At 40.2% G+C, this 25,286-nt stretch overlaps 4 protein-coding genes across 7 annotated transcripts in view; 2 read left to right on the forward strand and 2 right to left on the reverse strand.

Moving 5' to 3' along the window:
* Positions 1 to 13,898, forward strand: part of LOC103970106 (uncharacterized) — a 42,001-nt gene extending 28,103 nt beyond the window's left edge. For both annotated transcript variants that reach the window (XM_018820621.2, XM_009383750.3), the window contains exons 25-33: positions 3,755 to 3,939; positions 4,595 to 4,798; positions 4,947 to 5,196; positions 6,434 to 6,541; positions 6,667 to 6,725; positions 10,677 to 11,061; positions 11,178 to 12,746; positions 13,258 to 13,465; positions 13,618 to 13,898. In XM_018820621.2, the coding sequence (XP_018676166.2) occupies positions 3,755 to 3,939; positions 4,595 to 4,798; positions 4,947 to 5,196; positions 6,434 to 6,541; positions 6,667 to 6,725; positions 10,677 to 11,061; positions 11,178 to 12,746; positions 13,258 to 13,465; positions 13,618 to 13,718 (3,069 nt within the window). In that variant the 3' untranslated portion in view covers positions 13,719 to 13,898. The remainder of the gene's footprint in view (positions 1 to 3,754; positions 3,940 to 4,594; positions 4,799 to 4,946; positions 5,197 to 6,433; positions 6,542 to 6,666; positions 6,726 to 10,676; positions 11,062 to 11,177; positions 12,747 to 13,257; positions 13,466 to 13,617) is intronic.
* A 717-nt stretch (positions 13,899 to 14,615) lies between these two features.
* Positions 14,616 to 15,625, reverse strand: LOC135596742 (uncharacterized). Its single transcript, XM_065088851.1, has one exon. It carries the CDS (start codon positions 15,599 to 15,601, stop codon positions 14,762 to 14,764), a length of 840 nt encoding a protein of 279 aa, XP_064944923.1. The 5' UTR covers positions 15,602 to 15,625; the 3' UTR covers positions 14,616 to 14,761.
* Positions 15,626 to 15,852: 227 nt separating this feature from the next.
* On the reverse strand, positions 15,853 to 19,902 carry LOC103970108 (pentatricopeptide repeat-containing protein At2g21090). 3 transcript variants are annotated; one of them, XM_065088848.1, is made up of 2 exons: positions 17,957 to 19,902; positions 15,853 to 16,527 (listed from the first exon to the last, which is right to left on the reverse strand). In XM_065088848.1, the coding sequence occupies exon 1, from the start codon at positions 19,827 to 19,829 to the stop codon at positions 18,066 to 18,068; it is 1,764 nt and encodes a 587-aa protein (XP_064944920.1). In that variant the 5' UTR covers positions 19,830 to 19,902; the 3' UTR covers positions 15,853 to 16,527; positions 17,957 to 18,065. The 3 variants fall into 3 exon arrangements, with proteins under 3 accessions (XP_064944920.1, XP_018676167.2, XP_009382027.2); XM_018820622.2 differs by having other exon boundaries at positions 17,321 to 19,902; XM_009383752.3 differs by having other exon boundaries at positions 16,685 to 19,902.
* Positions 19,903 to 20,176: 274 nt separating this feature from the next.
* On the forward strand, positions 20,177 to 25,268 carry LOC135596743 (uncharacterized). The gene is made up of 7 exons (XM_065088853.1): positions 20,177 to 20,515; positions 20,590 to 20,638; positions 20,744 to 20,795; positions 21,860 to 22,044; positions 22,134 to 22,247; positions 24,491 to 24,645; positions 24,895 to 25,268. Exons 1-6 carry the CDS (start codon positions 20,232 to 20,234, stop codon positions 24,641 to 24,643), a joined length of 837 nt encoding a protein of 278 aa, XP_064944925.1. The 5' UTR covers positions 20,177 to 20,231; the 3' UTR covers positions 24,644 to 24,645; positions 24,895 to 25,268.
* Positions 25,269 to 25,286: the final 18 nt, after the last annotated feature.

Here is a 25,286-nt window from a genome sequence, read left to right on the forward strand (position 1 = left end):
AGCGCCTGGGCGAGCGCCTAGCGCCTCGGGCGTTTGTGGACCTTGGCGCCTTTTGGCGCCTAGCGCTTTTTAAATCACTGGTAACATTTTTAAATTAATTTTCTCATATAATGCATGTTTTAAAATACGAGTCCTGTGACACACAATATTAGCTTGGTACTTTTCTGTCATGTCCTTAGCTAAGATTGCCTAATGCGTGCGGCACAAGGGTACCTAAACCTCGTGCACTCCACAAAGGACCTACACAATGAAGACAAGGTTAGAAAGGCAAACGTGCAGGTAAGTTGTCACCGTTGTGCATGAAAAGGACAAGATACCGGGATACAAAGTAACACAAAACAACTAGCTTTTATTAGGCTCAAAAGGGTCTTGAAAACAGGCTAAACACGCACACAATGGGGGCTCCGAAGGTAGATACAGGTCTAATGTTCACATAGCACCTTCGTCGAATAGAAAATGAGCACACTGAAGATGATGCATCACCTCTCAAACATATACCCAAAGCACCGTCCACTCGGGTGCTACCCAGGGGGTTCCAAGGTGTTAAGACAGCTGGCATTTCACACCGCTAGTCCGTTAGTTAGAAATCAGCTCGTGGCACATGAGAATGGTGCTGTTTTGGGCCATTTTGTGCGGCGTTGCACAACTAGAAATGTTTGAGTTTTACATGACCGAACACAAAACAAAAACACTGGCAACAAACAAAAATGGGGCTGACAATAGTGTTTTCTGCCCCGTAAAAGCTGTCCTAAAGAAAAAAAAACAAGAACATGAAGAATACAACAAAAAACCAGAATTGAAAACCGCCTTGGACAAGCGTCGAACACCTTGTCTGCATTGCTCAATGACATTATTCGGTACATCAATTTTTTATGAATTTTAAGTGATTCCGAGCAGTATGTCAATACCATAGCTGTCCTACAGATTGTTGAGATCTGTAGTGGACTGGTGTTTAAAACTTTGGTCATAATGTAAGGATTATGTTTTTAGTACGAAAACCATACAAGCTGTTGTCTGGTAATGGTATTTTCTAAGATAAAAAAAAAGAAAAAGATGGAGAGAAAATACAAAACGGCCTTGACTTTGGTCGTATATCCTTTTCTTTTGTGGTGATTACCTGTGATATGGTTTAAATAATTGGAGGACTTGTGGTTGTTTTGAGTCTTTTGACCAAGCTAGACTTAGCTTATATAAGCTGATATGGAATTGGTTCGCTTTAGTTGGGTTGGTCAAAACTAGTTTGACCAGGCATGTATTTATTAAACCCAGTACAGTTGGAGGCATGGATATTGAACCAGTTGTGTATCAACTTCTGAATATAGCCCGTTTGCATCATTTGTGAACTTCTGAAATAGTGCTGAAGCATTTGAAACCCTATTGAATCCTTGATACTTTTTTGAAACTGCCCTTGATATTTCCCTTCTCCTAGAATTAATTGGTGCTGGAAAACCATCAGCTCGGGATGCATCATTGAATTTGGCAGGTGTACCCAATGCACGAGCTCTCGCCAATGTGGGTCTTGGGATGCATCATTCTAAATATAGAGCTGTTTCCATGAGTTGAACCCTAGTCTCTCATGTTGTAAGACAGGAGCAATCTCACCCTTGTACCTAGGTCTGCCCTCTGAAAAGTAATATTCCATTGTCAGTATTTGAACACAGGTCGCCTGGGTGAAAGCCAAGCATCCTAAGTGGACTGGATGACAATGGAATCTTTATCATTCGATTTGGCGTGAGACTTAAATCTTGGATTCTTGTCAAGACTGCCAATTTTGTGCCTTGTTCACTTGCCAAAGTGGGATTTTTGTTGGAAACATTTCATTTTAGCTGATAATGAAATCCCTAGGCGAAAGTCCATGTCATTGTTATCTAGCGGATCTAGTGCACAAGGCTCCCACCAATGCGGGTTATGGGAAGTATCTATGTTTGCAGCTTTAAACCTATATGTAAATAGGTTGTTTCTATGACAAAGATACACTTTGATGGTGATGATACTGATGATGAGGAGTACTGATTTGGTAGGGCCAGTGGCACGGATGCAGGGGGGATCATGACAATAAGCGACACTGCAGGTGACAACAGACAATGAAAGGGGTCACACGAGAGTGTATTGTAATGCCCTTGCCCTATGTAGATTGCCTAAAGCTGGTACATACAGGTTCAGATGTAATTGGATTCCTTGATGAGTTAATGTTGTCATAGGGGATTGTCACATATTGCTGTCATGGTGCAGATACTTGATGTCACTTTTTTGTCACATAGCATGCTGCTATATTTTTGACATGCCTTCATGCTCGAAAATTTTGGAAAATTATTATGTAGCTCATAAGGAGTTTCTGAATCATGTCTCGAGTCTCGGTTGATCTCTTCTTGGGTTGATTGAATGCATTAGGATCAACTTGTCTTGATCTAAATCTTATTCCAAGTTCTGATTTTGGACCAAATTAGTAGTTCTAGACCTAAATTTTAAACCCATTGATATGGATTAACTGAAACCATAGAAACCTATCTCAAGCTGATGGAGAATCATCTAGGTTTATTTAGGATTTTAGGAGAATTTATTTTAGACAAAGAAATCAATAAAAAGGCATCAATTAATTGGCCTAGAAACACTAAGAGTTGTGTGAAAAAATGAAGAGTGTTTTGGGTTTTCTAGGTGTTAACCTTGGGACTCTACTTTTGTATTAAGTGCATTTTTTTTTCTTCTCAGTTGTGATAAATTTTTTTAAGGTTATTTAGGTCTCGTAGAAGTCACATTTTGAGTTTTTAAAAGATATGCAAATTCTCTAGGAGGTTGCTTTTGGGAATTATTGTCTTCATTGATTATATTAAGGCTTCTAAGCCCCTATAAATAGTGGAACTTATCAATGGATGAAATACTTCAGATTTGAATAAAAAAAACTTACATCTTCCCTCTTTTAGTTTCTTACTCTCCTCTCTAATCTCACTCCTCTCTTTCTCTCTCTCCTCATTTCTTTTCCATTCTACATCACAAGCCCTTCAAAATTTTCAATAAAATATATATTTTGTTGTTCTTTATGGAAATTCACTATCTTGATTTGGATTGATCAAAACCATCAAAACTTGAACCATAGTGTTAAAATTATTAAAAGTATATTGCAACTACTAAGATTTTGTCAAAAATATATGAACTACATAAACTCTCCTTTTGAGCATCAAACTGAAGTGGAAACCAAGAGTGGATAGCTTGGTTTGATAAAATTTTGGCTGTGGAATAGATGATTTATATGAAACATCTATAATTCTGGATTTGTGAAGTTAAAAGAGTATCATAAATCCTCGTTGGGTCTGAAAGGCGAAAGCTGTTTCCTGAAGATCAAGGTGCAAGTGCCAACATGGAGAATAAATTCAAGGAGACAATATGATTCAGTGACGATGAGTTCTGAAGTCAGAGTTTCATTCTTGACAACTGAACCTGTTGCGGCAAATAGAAATTGTAATTTGTACTTTGTAGGACATTTTTTGGAGTAACATAATGGGATGGTAATCAGATGACAGAATGACTTTCATCCTTCTTCTCTTTCATGTTTCATGTGATGTTAGGAGAAATATAACAATTAAATTTGCACAATATCTGATAAATTTGTGTTTTTTTTAATTTTTTGTCGACATTTCTGCAATTAAATTGATCCACTTGCTCTTTCTGTGTCCACTTCTCTGCAATACTCTTCTAATGCACTTATTTAATTTCTTTATGAGATTTGTTCTTTGCACTTAAATTTGCTTCATTTCAGCCCGCTCTCCTCAGTTCTCTGATATTTTCTGAGGAAAAAGAGGAGGTATCATCGGATGTCACCAGTGATTCAGTGAAGCAACTTGCTGCTGTTCCTGTTGCAGAAATTTTGGGTTCATATAGTGCTACTAGTCCAATTGAAGCTATTCGAAACTATGTAGAGAGTTCAGAGATTCTTTTCGACAGGTAACTTGTCATACCTTTTTTTTAATGATAGATCATATCTACTCTTAAATTTGCTTTTTAAATTTCCTTTAATCGTTCAATAAAAGTTAAATCTGCTTTTTTATCTTAATTGGGGAGGTTGCTTAAAATTTTAGCTTCTCAAAGAAACATAAAACTTTTTTTTTGGTGGAAAATTTATCCTTATAAACTTGTTAGTTGGATCTAATATGTAATTTTTCTTATCGTTGCATTTCTAGTGTTTCTTAGTTTGACCAGGGAATCCTTGATGAAGCTCATAGGTTGTAAAGGATCTGTGCAACCCCAAATAGTTGGGTACCTATGGCTTCTTGTTAACATGTTGCTGTTGTGTTATCTTTATGGTGTTTGAGTAATTTTTGATGGCCTTATACCGGGTTGGATTATCCAATAAAAGAAACTTTTTTAAATTATATGCTGTTTCTTTCATTAATGCACTTGCTTGTCCTATACAGTTCTACTGCACTCTATCATGCGCCAATAGTTTGATTATCTTGATAGGAATTCTGCCTTTGCATAAATTTCACTCTATTTGTGATCATCGTTCAATTTTCTGTTCAATAAATTTTTTGATCCTATATATTATTTATTGGTGCAATGGGTAGCATTACTAACATGGTGACACTTCCATATGTTGCAGTGCACCTCATTTATTGTTGAGTATCCTTAATTTTTTGAAGGCTTTATGGGAAGGGGGTATCCAATTTTCAAATATATTAGGGAAGATTAGGGTTTCTAAAAAATTCTGGGAACGCTTGTCATCATTTCTCTCTCCAACTCATGTTATGAATGGTCTGCTGAAGAAAAGTTTCAACAATTCGAAGACTCAGTGCTTATCATTAAGGTACTCTCCATTATGTCATATCAGAAAACTTTTCCATAGCAACAAATTACTTGTACTAGTCACTGCAACTAAATAGATTTTTCATTATCCTAACCCTAAAAAATCTAGTAGTTTTTCCATCACAGTAAGAGTTGGTGCTTCTTTGTAGGTACCGGTGCCTGGGTAATGTTCTAGGGATCATGGCACATGAACTCTTTTTTCTGGAAAAAATAATGCAATGTGAAAAACCTGAGAAGGTGACTTGTACAAGTACGGTTAATGCAACATCAAGACATGCAAATGTACTGTATGCACAAGAGATTCTGTCCACCTGGTTTGTTGATAGCTCTTTTCTGGAAAACTTGATCAAGTCTTTCTCTGACATTGAATATGACAAAGAGGTTGTCTTTCGTGCGAAGGTGAATTACTAGTCATTTCAATCCTTTTTTTTTTAAATTTGTTGGTTTCTTATTCTTTTCCTTAATTATTACTCTATCTTGACTGATATTTGTCTACATTTTATATTGCTCTTTTATTTGGCAAAAGCCTCTCATGTTTGCTGTTAAGGTTTTAGAGGACAAGGAGAATCAGGCTGCTTGTTGATGTCTACATCAATTGGTAATGTCTAAGATGGAAAATGGTTTAAATTAATTGACTTTTTAACACTCTTAATAATGATGTTGGTGGTTTCAGATTTTATTTAATTTCACAAATAACTGAACTTGTGAGGCATGGTTGAGACTTGAGAGTCTTCAGACTGTGAAATTAAACCACTGCAGCATTTGAAATAGATGATTACCAAGATGCTTTAGTGCTGTTTTGTCATATCAGTGGAGCCTGTCACACACACCTTATAAGGAAAGTTATTTTTTCATCAACTATATTAAATATTTATATACATTATTAAAATGTCCAAACATGATTGTATATCGAGATTCAATCTGAAACCTAATAGTGCCTTTTGCTTCTTGGGATATGACATGTAGTCAGTTTTCTAGAAATTCAGCATTGATGGACCTACTTTGCATTACCAGCATATGCTATTTAGAGATAAGAGATTTGACCTGGGTCTAATAATTGTTTCTTTCTAGTAGCTCAAACTGTCAAGGAATGCTGCACCAAGCTGCTGCTTATAAAAGTGGTCTTGGTATTTACTATTACTTTTCTCTTTTTTAAATGAATAAATTTTAATATCTTCCAAAATAACTTTATTTTCTGATACGCAAAATCCTACTATTCTCTGTTGTCCTATGAACAAACAACCTTTTCCTAGCTAGTTTGCTTCATGGTTCGTCTTACCGGTCCGTACCAGTATACCGTTCAATTGTCGGTACGATATATACCAAGCTGTACCAACGAACGATACATGGGGGGCGTACCAATGTACCACTCGTATCGGTCCCCTATTGGACCGGTATGTATTGCCCATATCGAGCAGTACACCATGGTATGGCGAATCTTGGTTTGCTTATCAAAGTATTATTTTTTTCTCTAGGTGTTCTTTTTTCTGTTGACTCTTTTGTGTATATTAGCCCAATAATCACTATTTGATCCTTGCTACTTTAGACAGCTATCATACAATTAGTTTGATTGTATTTCAAGTGATCTGTTCTACATTGTTTGTGTTTCCTTCTTTAAAGATTATTTTTTCTGTAGGTAGCTGTTTGTGTATGCATAATACATTTGATAGCCAAGTTAACTACTGGTAATGCTGGGAGCTTGTCCGCGTCTTTGGTTAAGAAGATCCATGAAATCTACAACATGGTTAGTCTTCACATAATCATTTACCTTCACTAAATGATTTAGCATTTTTCTATTTGTATAATCAGAATCTTGTCATGAATATATTTCCTTAGTTTTAGTCCTTAATATTATTCTTATCTATGCAGTTAATAGCACATTCTGCATTTTCTACCCTGTTGTCACTATATTCATTGCGTGGCTATAGGTATGCTTCTGAACTTAGTTTTTGAAGTCTATAATGCTTATTATTCCCACAATCATGTAGCTCATAACCTTATGCAAGTCACAGTTGGGAATTCTAGAAGGTTCACAAAGAGTAAAATGTACAGTAGAGAGTAGAAAGTGAGACTATTCTTGCCACTTGCCATGGAATTTATTATAGAGCACACTTCAAATAACAAACTTCCTAAAGATTTTGATTTTTAATCTACAAAATATTCAAGAAAAGGTGGTGCTGTTATATCTAAACCAAAGAACCTAAATATATTGCCAAATAAATTGAGTGAGCTTTATTGACATTAAGTTTTCTTGCGTCAGTTATTGCCAGAGCGAAATTGTGTGCCACTAAATGAGCATTTCCACATGCTGCATATTTGAGCATATACCTCTAAGTGTGTTATTTATTTTCACTAATCCTTCACCGTTACATGTCAAGGCTTGAGGAAACATGCACAATATGCTGGTATTGTCTATGCCAATCTCCTAATTCTTGTGATCCATATGGGGAAGGACTTGTTGATTGCGATCCTTCCTCCGAGCGGATTTATGTCTTGTGGAGGAGTTGTAAAAATCATCATAGAAAGTTGAAATCCAAAAAGGGAAATCGATTGAAAACAATGCTCGGACTTTGTGATAAGAATTTTGCTTTAAAACAAATAGTAAAACATGAAACTGATTGAAAAAGACTTGGTGAGCAACAATGGTCAGACTTCTCTCACACATGCGCGGATTGCTTGCGGCAGTAGCTTGCTACTAACTTATCAGTTTTCTCCTCAATCGCAAGGACCTCCTCCTAAGGTTGCAGTTGGAACCAACAACTTCTGGGTTGAAGGAGGAATAGGAAGACAAAGTTGCTGCTGGAAGATGAAGCTGCTTCTGGTTATTTCTCTGCTGCAGATTGCTGCCATAGGTTGTTGACAACAGAAGATGGTGCAACTTGCTTGGCGGAAACAGATAGCATCTCGATCCCAAAGTTAGGGGTTCCCAAGGATGACTTGATAGATGTCAAGTGGCACCACTTCGTACGTCACCTTGTCGATGTATTGACTGGTGATTGCAAAGTGAATCTCGCATTAGCAATTAATCTTCATCTCCACATCCTCTTGGAGCCAACCCAAAAGATATAGGTGTTGTTGGGGTGTCCTGTTTAGGTCGAGCCTATGGACTAGGCTCATTGAGATGAGGTTTCTTTGCCAACTGGTACCGTGGATAATGCCAACGACCTTTTGTCTCACCTGGATTTCAGTGCGAAGAGTTCTTCTCGAACATCTGGACCAGGGGACGGACTCGAATCTTTAACCTTTGGCCTTTCCATCAGCAATAAACTCGGATCCGCATGATCAACCAACACAAGTTCGATGGAATCATCACCAATGATTGCAAGTCGTTGTCCATCAACTTTGATTGTTCTTTCACTGTTTGCCAACGGTTGCAGTCGTTGTTCGTAGACTTTGATCGTTGTTCCACTTTTTAGGGAAGAGTTCAAGGTGTACCTTGCAATACTCCTTTCTCACGTGCCTAGTAGTTTCACAATAATCTTTTTGAGGTTGAAGAGTTGTTGTCCTTTGAGTCTTCTCCTTGATTCTTGGCCTTAGAGTTAATTTCCTAGGTTTCCTCCATGGTCTTTGCCACCATGAGTTTGGTTTTTTCTCTCGATTGCCATTGCCATCTTACTTGCTCTCAAGATATCCTGAACCTTGAAGAGGCTTAGTTCGGCTCCAATCTAGACGTGTAGTCCCCATGTGTTCTTTATGATAGTTTAGTAGTTGAGGGAAATCCCGAGTGACATTGCTTATCATCAGAACTCGGTGGTGTCGTCTTGCATCGTTTGATCTCGCCCTTGGTGCAAGCTATGCCATCTTTTCCACCGATCTTCGTCATAGAATCAGAGGTATGCATTACACCATGCTAGAGGCTGGCCGGTCAACAACTTGAGTTGCGGGAGTGCCACTTTGTCCTCGCTACTATACCCATAGAGAGTAAAAGAGTTATCAAGTTGATCAAGCCATGCATCTAATACCATGGCATTGATGGAGCCATCATAGGAGGGTACGTCAATCTGGGCCTCGACTCAGAAGGGTTGAAGCCTCGCTTGTGCCATCAATTTCGTAGCATCATCATTGTTGTCGTCATGGTGCGTTTTTGACAAACTGGTTTCAGACGTAAACGAAGATGGCTCTTTATCCTTCGCTGCTATGCGCTTGTCTCCATCGTCTTTCACTGTCGGGTTAGCTTGGGATCAAAGCCAATCCAACACGCCATCCATCTTTTGCGCAAACATTGCGACTTGGGCAGCAAGGTCCGCTGATGCTGCTGGATTGCTTGCTGCCATCATGATGTCGTCTCTTTCTTCATTGAGCAGAGTTGAAACTCCAACTCCTTTAGTTCTTGTGATCTTTCCTTTGAGCAGATTTACATCTTGTGGAGGAGTTGCGAGGATTGCTGCAGAAAATTGAAATCCAAAAAGGGAAATCGATCTCCTTTGCTTTGAAACAAAAAGTACTGAGGCACACAACTGATTGAAAGACTTCGTGAGGGACAACGCTCGAACTTTGTGCGCACTAGCACAGATTGTTTGTGGCAGTAGCTTGCTGCTGTCTTCTTGGTTTTCTCCTCCTTCTCAGCCACAAGGATCTTTGACTGAGGTTGCGGTTCGAGGCAACGGCTGCTGGGGTAGCTGCGGCTGCTGGGTTGAAGGAAGAAGAGGAAGACAGTTGCTGTTGGAAGACAAGGTTGTTACTGGTTGTTTATCAGCTGCAGGTTGTTGATAGAAGATGAAGCTGCAGCTTGTTGCTGACTTCTTCTCTTCTTCTCTCTCTCAGTTAGAGTTCTATGGCTGGCTGGACTTAGGCAGAGGGTTGCTGCTATGGATTCGATGAAGAAGGGTGGTCAGCTGCTGCTGGAAGAAGAACTGCAGCACCTCTTCCTTTCCTCTTCTCTTGGCTAGAATTCTTGTATGGCTGGCTGGATGTAGAAGAGGCTCTTGTTTCTGATGATTGAAAGGGTTGCACATCCCTTGTTTTATAGTTTGGGGTGTGGGTTAGTGTCCTAAGTGTTTTAGGACTCCTCTAGGGCTGGCTGCCCCTTGCTTCCCACTCTCAATTGGGTGCCAACTCCTCTCCCGATCCAAGTCCAACTTGTATTGTGTCTTGCTGCAACTTGGCGCTGGTCGAACCTGGCTTTGGAGCTTCATATTGAGCTCGAGTTGGGTTTGACCAGATTTTCATTGTATTAGAGTTTGACTCAAACTTCCAGTTGAGCTGAATTGGACTTCAACTCGAACTTGAGTTGGGCTGAACTTGAGTGAGTCTTGAGCTACATTGGATTGGAGCCTTGAGCTCAGGTTTGAGCTTGCGTTTGGTTCGATCAGATTGGGATCAATTTGGAGTTTGGTTCGAACTCTGGTTGATCCGGATTGGAGTTCAACTTGAACTTGGTTTGACCATCCCTGATCATCTTGTCATGTTGTCACTTACCCTCCAACTACTGTGGCCAGTTTGGAGTGTTCAAACGACTCCTCTACTTGAATATGAGGACATCAACATTTTATGAAATTCCTAACATTTTCAGCATAATATGCTTTGATCTCTGCAATAATATCCAACCATCATCTCTGGTACCTGCCTATACTAATGCAAATATCCTATTAAAATAATAACTAATCACAGTTATGTGTAATAGCTTTGAATCGTTTGACTTGTTAAAGAAATTACAAATTGTTGATGATGAACGATAGTTTTACAACAATCATTATAATGACCCCAAATTCATGTTATTCAGGTTATAGGATATTACCTACATTATGTTATCAGTGCATTACTTAGGCAATTTTGTTATGTAAGACAATTGAATTTTTCTTACAAGCTGTAATTCTTCTTTCTACTGCAAATCCATTCATGTTCTATATTGTTACTCAAGTTTGCCACCATGTGTGCAGTGAGGAGAAGGAACTTACAGGTCTTATAATTAGTGATCTTTATTACCATCTACAAGGAAGGCTGGAGGGTCGGGAGATTCCATCCGGTCCATTTCAGGAGCTCTCAAGTTTCCTGCTTAGTTTGGGAACATTTGAGTGTAATGATGAGAAATATGAGAGGATTTTTTTTCTTCACCTTGAAAATATCAGCATGTTTGACATAAAAAAGGTACAGGAGGAGATTGGAGTAGAGCTGTGGGATCTTTCTGATTGGACGACATCTAAAGAAGTTGCTGAAAGCATGTTCATGCACATGCATTCTGCAAATTCGTCTTTGACCATTGCAAGCTCCAAACATTTTGCTTTAGAAGCTCTTGTATCTGTCATAGCTGTGTACAAGGGAAATGTAAGTTATCCTGAATATTTTGACTCATTTCAATTTTCATATAGGCCAGAGGAAATTCTCTTTTGTTCTTTTCTAGTAACTGTTTATTTTGTCTGTTCTTTTTGAATGTACCACAGATGAACAATACAAAAGAATCATTCTTACATGGTAGAGATATCTCAGAGTCAGTTGTTGTATCAGGCATTCGACATCTTTGCAGTTGTTTGCAGCACGTGGCAGATATGCTAGTTCATGAACAAAATATGCCTGAGGGTTTTCTAAGAGTTTTTATAACCCAACAAGAGTTGTTGCTCATTCTTTCAGTTATCTTATTCAAACATAATTCACATAGAACTAACAAGATACGGTTCCTTCCTCTTTCTATACTTGTAACTAAATCAACTGGCTCAATCATCAAAGTTTGTGCTGATGTCAGGCCAATAACTCCTCTCCTGAGAAAAGCAGTTAAACTTGTGCTGACATTGCTCTTGACATCACTTGAATTCAGTAACAATATGTCACATGCAGAAAATAAGTCTGATTTTGAAGTCAAGCTGTTAGCTGATGCATCGGTCATAAGTATTGGACTTCTACCAGTTCTTTGCAAGTACACACAAGATGCTGAATACTCTAATCTTTCTGTGGCAACAATGGATTTAATTATGAAAGCTTTAAATCCTGATACTTGGTTGCCAATTATAAGGAAGCATTTGCCGCTCCAGCATATTCTCCAAAATATCCAGGAGAGAGAAGCTCTAGCTTCTGCTCCTGTGATTTTTAATTTCTTGTTGACTTTGGGACGTACAAAAGGTGGAGCTGAGATGCTTTCTTCTTGTAAGTTTTTGTCTTCAACTATGGTTCTCTTAAGCAAGCTACATGATGGTAGGCCTTTCTCAAATAATCTGGATCAAAGTGAGATTACCACCATTTATGATGAAAAGCATGTGCATATTTGGGTTACCAGTTTGGCTATCATCATCTCCCTGATACAATCTTTAGGCGATGACATCTCTTATATGGATATTATGGTCAGTGCTCTGCGCTATTTCTTTTCTGAGAAGCCTTATATGCTCTCATTTTATTTTTCTGCACTGAATCGTCTTGCCAATGATCATAGCATGAAGAGAGCACAAACTCATAAATTTCAGATATCTCTCACAGCTCTTAAACTTATGGAAAACAGCCTCATGCTTTTATGTGTGCTTGCAAGATATCAAGCCTCATGGATTAAAGGCATGAAAGAAATGGATTCTGAGCTAAGAGAGACTATCATTCATGTTTTGGCATTTACAAGCAGGGGGGCTCAGCGCGTTGGGGATTCATCAGGTAGGTCCTTGACTCTTTATTGCCAACCAACTACCAAAGAAGAGGTTGAGCTTAATAGAAGGCCATCATTCATTAGGAGTCGACATGGATGGTTTACTCTCTCCACTGCTGGTTTTCTCACTAAAACTACATCTTCTGATTCCTTAAGCACAACTTTGTCTGTGGTGATCAGAGATGAGGAAAATGATAATGCTGATTTGGATTACCGGTCTCATTTCTCTGACACAATTGCTATACATATTTATCGGATAGTTTTTCTTCTTCTACAATTCTTGTGCATGCAAGCTAAAGCAGCCGTGAAGAGGGCAGATGAAGTGGAGTTTGTGGATCTTGCATATTTTCCTGAGCTTCCTTCACCTGAAATTCTGCATGGCTTACAGGTAAAACAAGTTCCTTATCTATTTGGTGGTGTAGAATATCATCCAAGTACTTAAAAAGCTAATTAAGCTTCAGATATGTTGAGCTACATACACAAGATTTAGTCCTGCAATGATAAAATGAATTGGAGAGAAAAGGGAAAACCCATAGAGTATTACTCAAGATTTGGTGGTCAATGGTTCTTTAGCAATTTCCACTTCCTACTGTTCCTTGTATACTCAGTAGTTCAACTGTTTGGAAGATGGTATTGAGACAAATCATTGCTGAACTTCTATAGCAAGTCCTTTTTTGTGGATGCAATTTAACATAGAAGCTGAGCTTGGCATAGGCTATGTTGCTTAACTTTAAATGACCATTGCACAATGGAGAATAAATTGCTTTTACTTCCTCTTTTTGTTATGCTACCATCTATTTTCTCTGTGAACCAGATGTCATAGCTTCAGCTGCAAAGTCATACTCAATATTCTTCTATCTTGTCAAGTTGTACAACTGACTTACTATGTGTTGCTGTAGGACCAAGCCATTGCTATTGTCACTGAGCTTTGCAAATCCAGCAAACCAAATTCCATTGAGCCAGAAACAGAGAGTGTTTGCTGTTTGCTCTTGCAGATACTGGAAAGATCATTGTATTTGGAATTGTGTGTGTCACAAACTTGTGGGATCCGACCAGTTTTAGGGCGCGTTGAAGATTTTACCAAAGATATTAAAGGACTAATCCATGGTATGACTCCCTCAGCTTTTGATGCCAAGAAGTTGACATTTTGATGTGTAAATTTTGTGTGCGTGTATTTGCAAGAATATTCCTTTTTAGCTTTTTGCTTTGTCTTATCTAACAGTGATTCCGCTGTTTTTTCTTCTTTCTTTTTTCTGTAGTGGTTGAGCAGCATGCAAACTTCAATCAAGCTCTAAAGTCATTAAGGCAGATATTAGCACTTCTGTACCCTGGATTGATGAAGACTAGTAATTTTGTATGATGTGCAAATGTAAATGATCAACTCTTTTTTTTTTTTCCCTTTTCATTGTCAAGAAGCTACAGATCTGCTAATCCATATTGTCCATCTTTACCTATATATCTTTTGCTTTCATTCTCCTAGCTATGAAACACTGGGTACATCCCTCAAAGTTTTATGGTTAGGAGTTTATTATTGGTGACAGATCTTTGGTTGCTTCAGGGATCATTATTTTGGTCTTTTCATTGGATCATGCTAGTACCGAAGAACCTCGAAATTTGTATGATTGAAAATTGATCAAGTCCTGATTAGACTAGCACCCATGAAGCAAATTTCTTATTATGCTTGCACCCATGAATTATCGATGTCGCAGATTATCCTTGGATGTAAATCTAATATGAGCATGCAAATTCTCATTGTAAATCCTTTTCTAGGTCATTTTTGTGGCTTGTATCAATTAATATGATATGCACAACATTTTGTGTTTCTGTATGCATATAACTAATTTCGTCTGTGTGAGACCATTTCCGATATATGAAAACCTTGCTATATTGCTTATCTAATCTAAGAAGGGAAAAGCCCGAAAGATGCATATGAATGGCATGTTGGAGATGGACTTAACAAAGAGGATATTAAGATATATTAAAGGAACAATTGACTATGATAATTTTTTTGACTATAATGTTTTCTATAGTCATGTGTTGTGTCATGAGAGTTATAGAGTTTAAGTTGTGGAGATACTTAGAGCTAAGGAAAATACTTTGTCCTATCCTGATGTTGATGATTATATGTAGAGGGACCATAATACAAAAAAAATTTCTTGTTTCATTAATATGATATTATTACTTTAGGAAGGATATGGAGTTGTTTTCATATATGGAAAAGATTATTGAGCATTAGTCGATAGGCTAACCTCGACAGAATGAGTAAGAAACAATGAGAAGACTTGCTTTTAGAATCATCAACAACAAAGTACATATGCTTGATGAGAAATAGTGACGTGAATTCTATCCATGAGAAGCAAAGTTTCACATAGGAACGCACACGGTCGGGAGGGAAACGAACGCTTAAGCCAATACCGGGAGGAGGAGGAGGAGGAGGAGGGCGGCTCCCACTCCCACCCAACGCCCCGCCCCTTCACCATAGCAGCCGCTGTCGTAAGGCGAGTTGTCTACGAGCTGCTGGCCGTCGAACCCGAACGCCTGGCTCGCCCCGCCCAGCGGATGCTGCTGCTGCTGGTCGTACATCGTGTTCGACTGCGGCAGCTGCTGACCGCCCGACGCCGGCCGCCCGAACGGAAGATTCTGGTCGTCGCCTCCGATCGGCACCGCGAAGGGAGGCAACGCGGGCGCCAGGCCAGGCGAGCCCGGCAGGCCACACCCCTGGTTCGCCCGCGGATCGTCGCTCGCCTTCCACGCTAACTCGCCGTCCTTGTCGCGGATGCGCATGTCGCCGTGGTCGACCAGCTCCAGCGTCTGCAGGAAGTTGTTGTCGGCGGACTGCGCCCCGGTGTCCCATACCGGGGTGCTGCCGTCGAACACCTGCAGACCGTACGCGGTGAACACCGCGGCGCAGGTGTTGGCGCTGCTCACCGGGCCGCACTCCGACTCCCACATGCTCCGCCCCGTGCTCGTGTCCTGCACCTGGATGTAGCAGAAGTCGTTGCCGAAGCCACCGGCCCCGGGGGCGGTCTCGCGGCGGAGGAGGCAGGCGGTGTACTTGCCGGAGGGGGAGGTGAGGAAGGGCACGGAGGTGTCCGCCGCGTGGGGAGGGATGCTCGCCAGGACTTGCTGCTTGGTCGTCCTCTCGATGGTGCCGGCCACGATGGTGGCTTGTGCGGCTGGTGAGAGGAGTAGTAGGACCAGGAAAAGAGTTGGCAGCAGGGAGAAGGAGAGGAGGAGATCCATCGCTGTTTCGCTCGATGGTGAGAAGGCAGCGATGGGATGCATGCATGGAGAGAGAGGAAGCGACTTAAAGGCGTGGAAAGGAGGGTTCGGTGCAACTAAATCGATTCCATAATGGGGTTGGCGGCAGTGTGTTTGGTTACGCAGGGAGTAGGAGACGATGATGACACTAATGCGTGATTATAATGCGTGATCATGTTTTCACTTTTTCAGCTGTTCGACCATATTCATATCAGAGATTAGTGAACATAGTCTGATGCCAAAAATCACAACAGGAGAACATCATGTAGATAAAAATATATGTATGTAACATTGTCTAAAACTCAATGAAAATATGTTTGATCCCTGAAATACTAAACCTACAAGGAACAGAACCTTTTTACATCACATTACCAGTCAGAGAAAGAAAAAACACAAATACAAATAAATCTTGAACAGAATATCGACCCGAGGATCGATATTATTGAACAAATAGATACTGCTTTGCCGTTGGATGATTAAAGCCCGAGTTCCAGAAATCCCCACATTGGCCGAAATCTCTCGTACTGAACGACCATTTTTATCGATAAATAGATTCATAAGAACCAAACTTTTAAGATTATTTTCTCTTCGCCAAACAGTATGAATCAGTAGTCAACCTTCAGCAAGTTGCCGCAGAAAGAATACTGAGAGGTGGCAGAGTTTTTAAGGAACCTGCTTGCTTACCATCCAACCACTGAGACTTGTTCTTCTCCAACATCTTGCTATGATATTGACGGCACAGTCATAAATGTTGCACAAATTGATGCCTATAATAAAACCATGTCCAGTCTGCCTTGCACTGGCTTTGGCGTATTTTTTTCCGAGGCAAGCATAGGCAAAGGCTTCAGCATGTATCCTGACTACATGCTAACATTCAAACTGCACAAAATGGTATGGCTTTGCATGACCTATCAAGAACATAATGAGCACGAAATCAGTCTTGCATGCCACTCTTAATACAATGGAGAGAAATAAGTATGAGATCAGGCAGGTGACAAGTAACAGACATAACCACGCTGCAAGCTTAGTTTAATTTGCAGGAAAGAATTATAGAGAAGAGGAAACCTTGGATAATCTACTGATGGAAGCGATGTGGAGGGATCTTAAGTAAACATATAATAGTTATGCTAATAAATCTCTTCTTTTCCATTTTCCCCTATAATTTTCGAGGAAGATGTTTACTTTTGTACTATCGATATATGGTGCAACACATAAAGGTGTTCCATCGAATCGTGATCTGCAACATTGAAAGAGCAAATCCTAATGTCTCTGTTAAAAGAAAAGTATAAAATACTAGATAAACAATTAAGTTGAATATTTATGAATTCCCAAAATCTGAGACTACCTCTTCCTGAATTTAAGTTTAGCATAAAAAGATACCTATCCAGTCTTTAGATATGACAACTAGAAGAAACATAGCATAGATCTCTACATTTACCTGGCTAATCCTGTCAAGTCTTTTGGGATTGTTGCCTAGGCACTACAGAAGAAAACAGAAAGGAAGCTGCCAAGCCATACTATTATAGACTATAGTTTCACACATGAATATTTATTGATATGTACACATGATGGTCCAAGCAACGACTCTTAGGTGAACTAAAGCCACAAACTACCTAGGTGCACCCGCAAACACCATGTTGATAAATGAACAAACTTATTGATAGTACGCAATACATAAATAGTGTAAATTAGATTGCTTACACATTCTAGAGTTGCTTGCTCCTTGGGAGCAAAACCCAATGCCTCCCCAATGCAATACAACAATATTGTAACATCATTTATGTTGAAACCTCTGACATACTGTTCATGGTCCACTCAATCAGCCAATTCCAATCTGATCTAGCTGAGGGTACCCTCTAGCATTAGTTCAACATGCAAGCTCCTTTTTTCCCCCAACATGTCAGCTCTTGATCAAGATCAGCCAGCAACTACAACGAAATAGATTACATCTCCTAGATTATGCCTAAACTATCAATAGTTTGAAATGGTGTAACCTCAAACTTACAGTTTTGCAAACTGTACAATCAATTCAAATATATAACAGTAACAAGTATAAGAATATAATGAAAAAGATGTAATCTGAGGTATATTATATCAAGAGCGACCACCATTAACATTCTCACATGCTTTCAGAATTATATGTAAATTAGAATATTAAATTGATCTGAGTGATAACAAGTAGAGACCAAAACATGGTCAAGATGCACATTAAAAAATGACCTATGGGACAATTGCTGAAGCAAGTTAGTTGAACCGCCAAGCATAATTTTTTTAAAGAATGACCAAAAAGTAATGGATTTATATTAAAAAAACTTAGTTGTAAAATTCTGAGTTTACTGGTCATTGCTGAAGGTCATGGAATCCAAAAGGAACTGTGGTTCTACTTCACGCACATAACACAGAAAAAAGTGCTTCTTTAGAGCTAAGAACTCAGGGAACCAGAGAACTATGCTTCATCTGACAAACTAATGTTCCTGACACATACAACCTCCTCCGCGGGCTGCAACTGATCCAAGGCTCCCAAAGACTGGATCTCATTATCAAATGGAATCCAGCTGGAAGCTCGTTCTTTCATTGCTTTATTCTCCTGCATGAGGTGTCTGACCTTCTCCACAGATTCCCACTGTCCAAGATCTGCATAGAAATTTGAAAGCAGGACATACGCTGTCGGACATTCTGGATCCGACTTAATAGCCCTTTGTGCCACCATCCTTCCAAGCCGTAAGTTCCCATGAATCCTACAAACCCCTAGCAATGCGTTCCATGCTCGAGCACTGGGTCCACAAGGCATCTCCCTGAGGCATTCTGTTGCCTCTTCAAGACGCCCTGCTCGGCCCAGCATGTCTACCAAACACACATAGTGATCTTCATCCGGAACAACACCATGTTGTTTCCTCATGGAACAGAATAACTGTAACCCCTGCTCTACAAGGCCTGAATGACTGCATGCAGTCAAAAGAACTATGAAAGTATTAGCATCAGGCTTTGTCCCTGTTTTAATCATCTCCTCATACATTTTAACGGCCTCTATTCCATCACCATGCTGCCCAGCAGCTGACATCATTGTATTCCACAACACAGTGTCCATCCTGCCAGCATCCGTAAGGTCAAAAACCCTTTGACCTCCTGCCAGATCCCCACACTTGGAATACATATCAACGAGAGAACTGATGACTATGGCATTTGGGTTGAAACGGGTTCTCAGCAAGCGAGCATGGATCTGCTTTCCATGCTTCACTGAAGCAATAGCACCGCAGGCACAAAGGGCACTGCTGAAAGTGAACTGATCTGGCGAAACTCCCAATTTCATCATGTTTCTAAACAGATCCAGAGCTTCGAAAGGGTGGCCATGGCGTGTGTAACTTCCAATCAAGGCAGTCCAGGAGATGGAATTCTTCTCCGGCATCTCATCAAACACCCTACGAGCAGAAACTAGGTCGCCGCTGCTGGCAAGACCGTGAACCAGGGTAGTCCAAGCGAGCACATCTCTGGTAGGCATCTCATCAAACAGCTTCCTGGCATCATCCACAAACCCACATTTCGTGTAAGAGTTGACCAGAGAGCTGGAGATGACGATATTGGTCAAGAACCCGACAAGGAGCACCTGGGCGTGGACCTGGCGGACGAGGTGCGTCTCCCCGAGCCGGACGCAGGCGACCAGGAGGCCGGAGAAAGTGTGGGCGTTGAACCCGAGTGAGAAGCGGCGGAGCTGGGAATAGAGGCCGACGGCGTCACCGCAAGAGCCAGCGCGAGCGAGGGCGAGGATCATGGTGTTCCACGATACGACGTCGCGGTGGGGCATGCGGTCGAAGAGGCGCCTGGCTTGGTGGAGCATGCCGAGGCGGGCGTATCCTGCGAGCATGGTGTTGAAGGAGAAGAGGTTGGGGGTGGCCATCCGGCGGAAGAGGCGGCGAGCGTCGTCAGGGCGGCCGCGGAGGAAGTGAAAGGCGAGCAGGTGATTGGCGAGAGGAGGGGTGGGGGCAGCACAGAGGAGGCCGGAGAGGCGAAGGAAGAGGTGGACGCGGCCGGCTAAGGGAAGGGCGGCGGGGGACCGGAGGCACAAGCGGAGGAGGAGGGCGAGGGTGGCGGAGTCAGGGCGGAGGCCGCAGCGAGCGAGGAGGGGGAGGGTATCGACGGCGAGGTCAAGGTGGCCGACGGCGAGGCAGTGACGGAGGGACTGGAGGAGGCACGGGGCGGGATGGGTGGGCATCGGGAGACGGCTGCGGGTGCGGCCGGCCTCATCGTGAGGGCATCAGACCCTGTGCGCTCTTCGTGTCCGGTCCGGACGCGCAGCGTCAACCCAATACAAGGACGGACGAATATAACCATGGGATATAGGAACGGGAATCTTGATGAGATCATGTGACGTGTCAGTGTTTAGCTCGAGTCCACAATAGTTTCAGATTAATTCAGGTTTGGGTTTGATTAGGCAGGTTCGAATCAGACCCGATCGTGATCCGACAAGCTAAACCCGATCGTGCTGCTGGATCTTGTTCCAACCCCAACCTATTTGTCAATCTTAAAGCCGTCCTTATCGTATCATGTAGATATTACCCCAATCCTACAGCGCCGTTCCGTGGAGCACCCCCCCAAGGCAAAGGCTATTGTGGACATGGCCCAAGCGGCAGTGGCGGTAGCGCCGCTGCGGCACTCGCCATGGCCGCGGCTCTCCTCCCTCTTCTCCTCCGGGAAGCACCGACAGCACCTCTTCTTCTCTGTCGCCCGCTCCCTCAGGCCTCTCGCCCCTCAGGCGCCCGAGGGCGACGGGGACGGCGAACCGGACGCGCCCGCGGTCAGGAAGAGTCGGAACGAGCTGAAGCGGGAGGCCCGCCGCGCCGTCAAGTGGGGCATGGAGCTCGCCAGCTTCTCCAACCCGCAGATCAAGCGCGTGCTTAGGTTTTTGCTTTTGCTGCCTCCCGCCCGAGTTCTCATCCGTTGTTTGCTTTATATGCGGATTCTTCTGTTTGCAGAATTGCCTCTCTTGAGCGTGAGGTCTTCGACGCCCTAATGCTAGTGAAGGTAGTGTTGCTACATTGTGGCCCTTTTGTTATTATGTTTCCTCATCAAAAATAATTCTTGTTTGATGCTTGTTCTTACTGGGGACATGGATTTTGTTGTTCCCAGAGATTAGGTCCTGATGTTCGCGAAGGGAGGAGGAGGCAATTCAATTACATTGGTATTTTGAATTTACTTGGCGTGTCATGTTATTGATTTTACAGAAAAGAAAGCAACTTTTTTTCCCCTCGGTTCAATGTTACATTATCTCGTGAAATGATTTCTTGAGATCATTAAAAATGTGATTAGGATGACTATGACCAGATGCGTAGATACAGATAATTCAAATTTAGGTACTGAAATTTCCAAAGCATTTGTTATGAAGAATGCGAACCACAACAAGCAGTGACCATGAATTTGCTGAATTACAAACCAGAAAGAGGTGTGCATACTAAGACTTTCAGTACGAATTTCTTAGCATGCGATTTACATCAAGGAATAAAACCATGTTCCGAAGGACAATGAGATTATTTAATCAGGTGTGACAATATGTAAGTGCAAAGAAAAGATTATAACCTTCTATTAGCATTATGTGCACCATCGAATATCAGCCTTGTGACAAGATTATGATACATACACTAGCTTAAATGCATGTGTTTTCTTTTGTTCAACATTTCATTGAATAACTACTGCTCTTGGCTCTTGGAACTACAATATAGGAAATATTCTTTTGCCTACTTAGCAATGAATGTTGTATTTGTTAAAATAGAATTTTGCTTGCTGCATTAATTTCAATCAATCTCGTTCTGTATTATGGGCTACATTTTGAACTTTTGATTGTCTCTAAACCTTTGAATCTCATTTTTTAGGTTGGGAAGATCAGGATAAACCAAATTATAGATTAGAAAATGAAAAATGCAGCAACCTGTTGATCTTAGCTCGATCAATGACACTAAATTTTATAGAAGCTCCTCCTCGTTGCTGTCCTGAATGAGCTTTATATCAAAGCTCTCTTTCCTTGATGTGTCTTGCCTCTTTTGGAGGTTTTTACCTGTGCCATAGGTGCATGCAAATAGGGAGCTTTTATCTTTCTTATACACCATAATCGTGCTTAGAGGATCATAGTACATAAAAGCTTGTCTGAACTTCTATCTACAGGTTTTGAACATTTAGATGCCATAAAAGATCACACAGTGGAAATCATGGTTTTGCTGGCTATTTCATAATGCATTTGTTATGTTTTAGGACGACTTTTGCGGCAAGCACAACCTGATTTGATGGATGCTCTAGTTCAAGCTTCTAAAGATGGTGACAATGATAGATTGCTAGATTTGGCTGGTCCACGGACATTGTCTGATGAAAACGATGAAGAGGAAGAAGAAGACACATATGGGGAAGAGGTTGTCTATGATACATGGGCCTCCGTTGAGGTTAGATAACTTCTGAGTTATTTTGACCACTATAGCAATAATTATCACTTCTGAGCTAACATCATGATATTATTGGGAATATCAATTAGGTATCTGAAAACCATGCAGAAATAGCTGCCAAGTGGTTTGATGGCCTTGTTGATAAAGATGCTTTAATCACGAAGGAAGTGTATTCAATTCACAATGTTGAGTTTGATCGTCAGGTATAACTATAACTACCTTCTAAATTTATATAGATATATTCAGTACAGAATAGAATCTTGAAGTTTCTTTATTCTGCCATTTACATTATCTGACAAATAAAAGTAGCATTATCTATAGGAAGTCTTCCTTTTTTCTAGTCAAGTGTTGATTGGCATGCAGCTTCTTATAATATGGTAGTCTTATTCTGAGGGATTGTTGCTTTGTGTTTTTTAACTAAAATGTCAAGCCTTCTGTAAGCAATCACTCCTGATTGCTTAAAAAGAAAAATCACTCCTGACACCTTCATGAATCCTTTCACATAATTTAACTCTGTTAAGGGCAACTTCATTAGAAAAACACATGGTTTTCTTTAGCTCCTCTTGATCTTCGTCTCATTTTCCTAATATGTCTAATTTGTACTTATGCTTCTTTTGGAATCAATTAATTGGATTGCTTGCAAAGACTGTGATGGAGTTGGAAAGGGAATTTGAGTTTCACTAAGTGTTGTATCTTCAAAAAAGAAGATATTTTGTTAGACGTTTTTGGTATAGGAGGTGTCTTGAAGATAGGAGACATGCTTTTTTTAAGTTAATATTAGTTGTATGAGAAACATATCATTTCATAATATAATAGCAGCAATTATGCAATGCAACTACAATCATTACAACCGAGTGAAGATTAAAAAAGAATAAACTAGAATGTATTAAAATAATATATAGTAACTAAGATAAGGAGGGATTTTTGGGAAAAATAGGAACAAATGGATATAACCATAAGATAGAAGCTAGAAATGAGAATCTGAAAGTTGTTCCATTCAAGGTAAACCACTGCATGTATGTCCTTTTTATCCAGCTGCAATTCTATGTTGGTAGGTGGCATAGCCTTTGTTTGAATTCAAGCAGAACTTTGATAAATTCAAAACAAATACTTATTCAAACTAATACAACGATTAGCTTATTGAAGTTAAATATCTTAATTCTTAATTAGAGAGAAATTAAAGGTCTACTTTTAACAATTTTCTTTGGAAACACAACCCACTTGCTTGTTATGCAATGAAATGTTATTCTATTTTCTCTTATTTAAGCATATAGTATATATACTTCACTTTGGTTCCCTAATTTAAAAAGTACAAAGAATTTAAATGCATGAATGATGGGAATTAGAAAAAGTAAAAAGTATAAGGAATTAAACGAAGAAGATAGAAATCGTAGAAGAAGCTGTATTCCTCATTGAGATGTTCTCCCTATTTATACAGGTTAGGAGGGAGGATTTCCCTCAACAGAACAGCGAGGTTTCCTCATACAGTTGGAGAAATCTTATTTGCTATCAAAAAGAACATTCATATTCCCATAAATGTTCTAGAGAATTGAATTACTCGTGGAACTTTGAAAACTCGGTGTATTTTTGTCAATGCCCTTCTATTCTATCTACAAGGATGACCTAGTACATGAAGCATCTGATAACGCAGAATCTGGGAAAATTAGTGTGTATATCCTAACTCCTACAAATATAGAGATTGTTTACATGACTTAAAGCCTTGATACCTCAGTTGCAAAGGAGCAGCCATACAATTTAGTAACCTTCTATATACCATCTGCATCACTTAAATCTAATATTTACTATGATATTCGGCGTTGGACTACTTGGCTATGCTGTCCACTATAATTCTTGTCTTCACTGAATCGTCATGATTAGCCTGTCAGGATAATGCTTTACCTTTGTCATTTTATAGTATGCTGAACTCAACTCAATTAGTCATTTTTATTGGAAATTGCACCTGTAAACTTCACGTACTGCTATAAAATAAATTATAGGAAATTGTAATATGAAGTTGCAGCCCAGAAATATATGGTTTTCTGTCTAAAATTCTCCTTTTAACAAATTATATAGTTACTAAATCCTAATTTAGATCTGGGAAGATGACTTGCGTAACGAAAGAGCGCCTCGCTTTTCTGCTGGCTGTCTATAGTTCTTTGGTCTGTTTATCGGTACAAGTTTTCTGAAGTACAAGTGACATCATTTGGACTCAAAATTATTAAAGAAAAAACATCTGCCCATCCATATATTCTCAATTTGCTTAAAACTGCTTTCTTGTATTCTGCTAAACTTTTTATGTAACTTACCTTCTCCAAGACATGTTCATTGAGATCTAGCTTTGTATTACGTCATTCTAATAAATTCAGTTTCAAGAGAGTTTTAAATTTACTTTGATATCCAATGTGGTGGCCCATGTCTGAAATGTAGTTAACAACTTTACCAACAGGAACTGCGAAAACTTGTTCGAAGAGTACAATCAATTCGAGAAGGCATTCTGGTTGATGAAAGTGGGGTGGGATATGATGCTATGTTAACCAGTGCAAAGAAGCCTCTCATTCGTTTTCTATGTTCGCTGGCCAAGAAAACATTGGCTGAATAAAGGTTCATTTTTATTTATATTTTCCACTGTAGGAAAGAAGATTGTGGTGTTAAACAAGAAATATCATTTCTTTAGGGGGGCCTCTCTCTTTCTCCATTTCTCTCTCTCCCTCCCTCCCTCCCCTAACATTTTTCTTGTAAAAAGTTTGTTGCTTTATTTTCACACTCATCATATTAGTTAGAATTGCTTCCTTGACATAGAATATGGTTCAACATATCGTATTCTCTAGCTGACTACGATATCTTGTTCAGGACAAATGTAACTGTAACACTTCCAAAGATGGATGGATGGAGAGAAAGTTACTACTATTGCTGTCATCTCTTGGCAACAAAATATAATCTTTTAAAACTGTCAAAGCTTCAGTTTACGCCATCACAACTCAATGGTGTGGATAACATTGGCAATCAAAGAAAACAGGGTTAGACCTTGCCAAAGGTATTCTTTCCATTTTGTGGAATTCCCAACTTTTTGGCTGATGATGACTCTTTGGCACTCAGCTCTGTTGGAATCTGTTTTCTCATATTGGTATGACCCCCAAGTACAATAGACTCTGGTTGATAGAAAAAGTATGTATTTATCACAAGAAAAGCTTCTTTTCAGTATTCATCATGCAGCAGTTGGAACATTTGACATGGCTTTTGAC

The sequence above is a fragment of the Musa acuminata genome, chromosome BXJ1-11 (genome assembly GCF_036884655.1).
Source record: "Musa acuminata AAA Group cultivar baxijiao chromosome BXJ1-11, Cavendish_Baxijiao_AAA, whole genome shotgun sequence".
In the NCBI taxonomy this organism is placed as follows: Eukaryota; Viridiplantae; Streptophyta; class Magnoliopsida; order Zingiberales; family Musaceae; genus Musa; species Musa acuminata.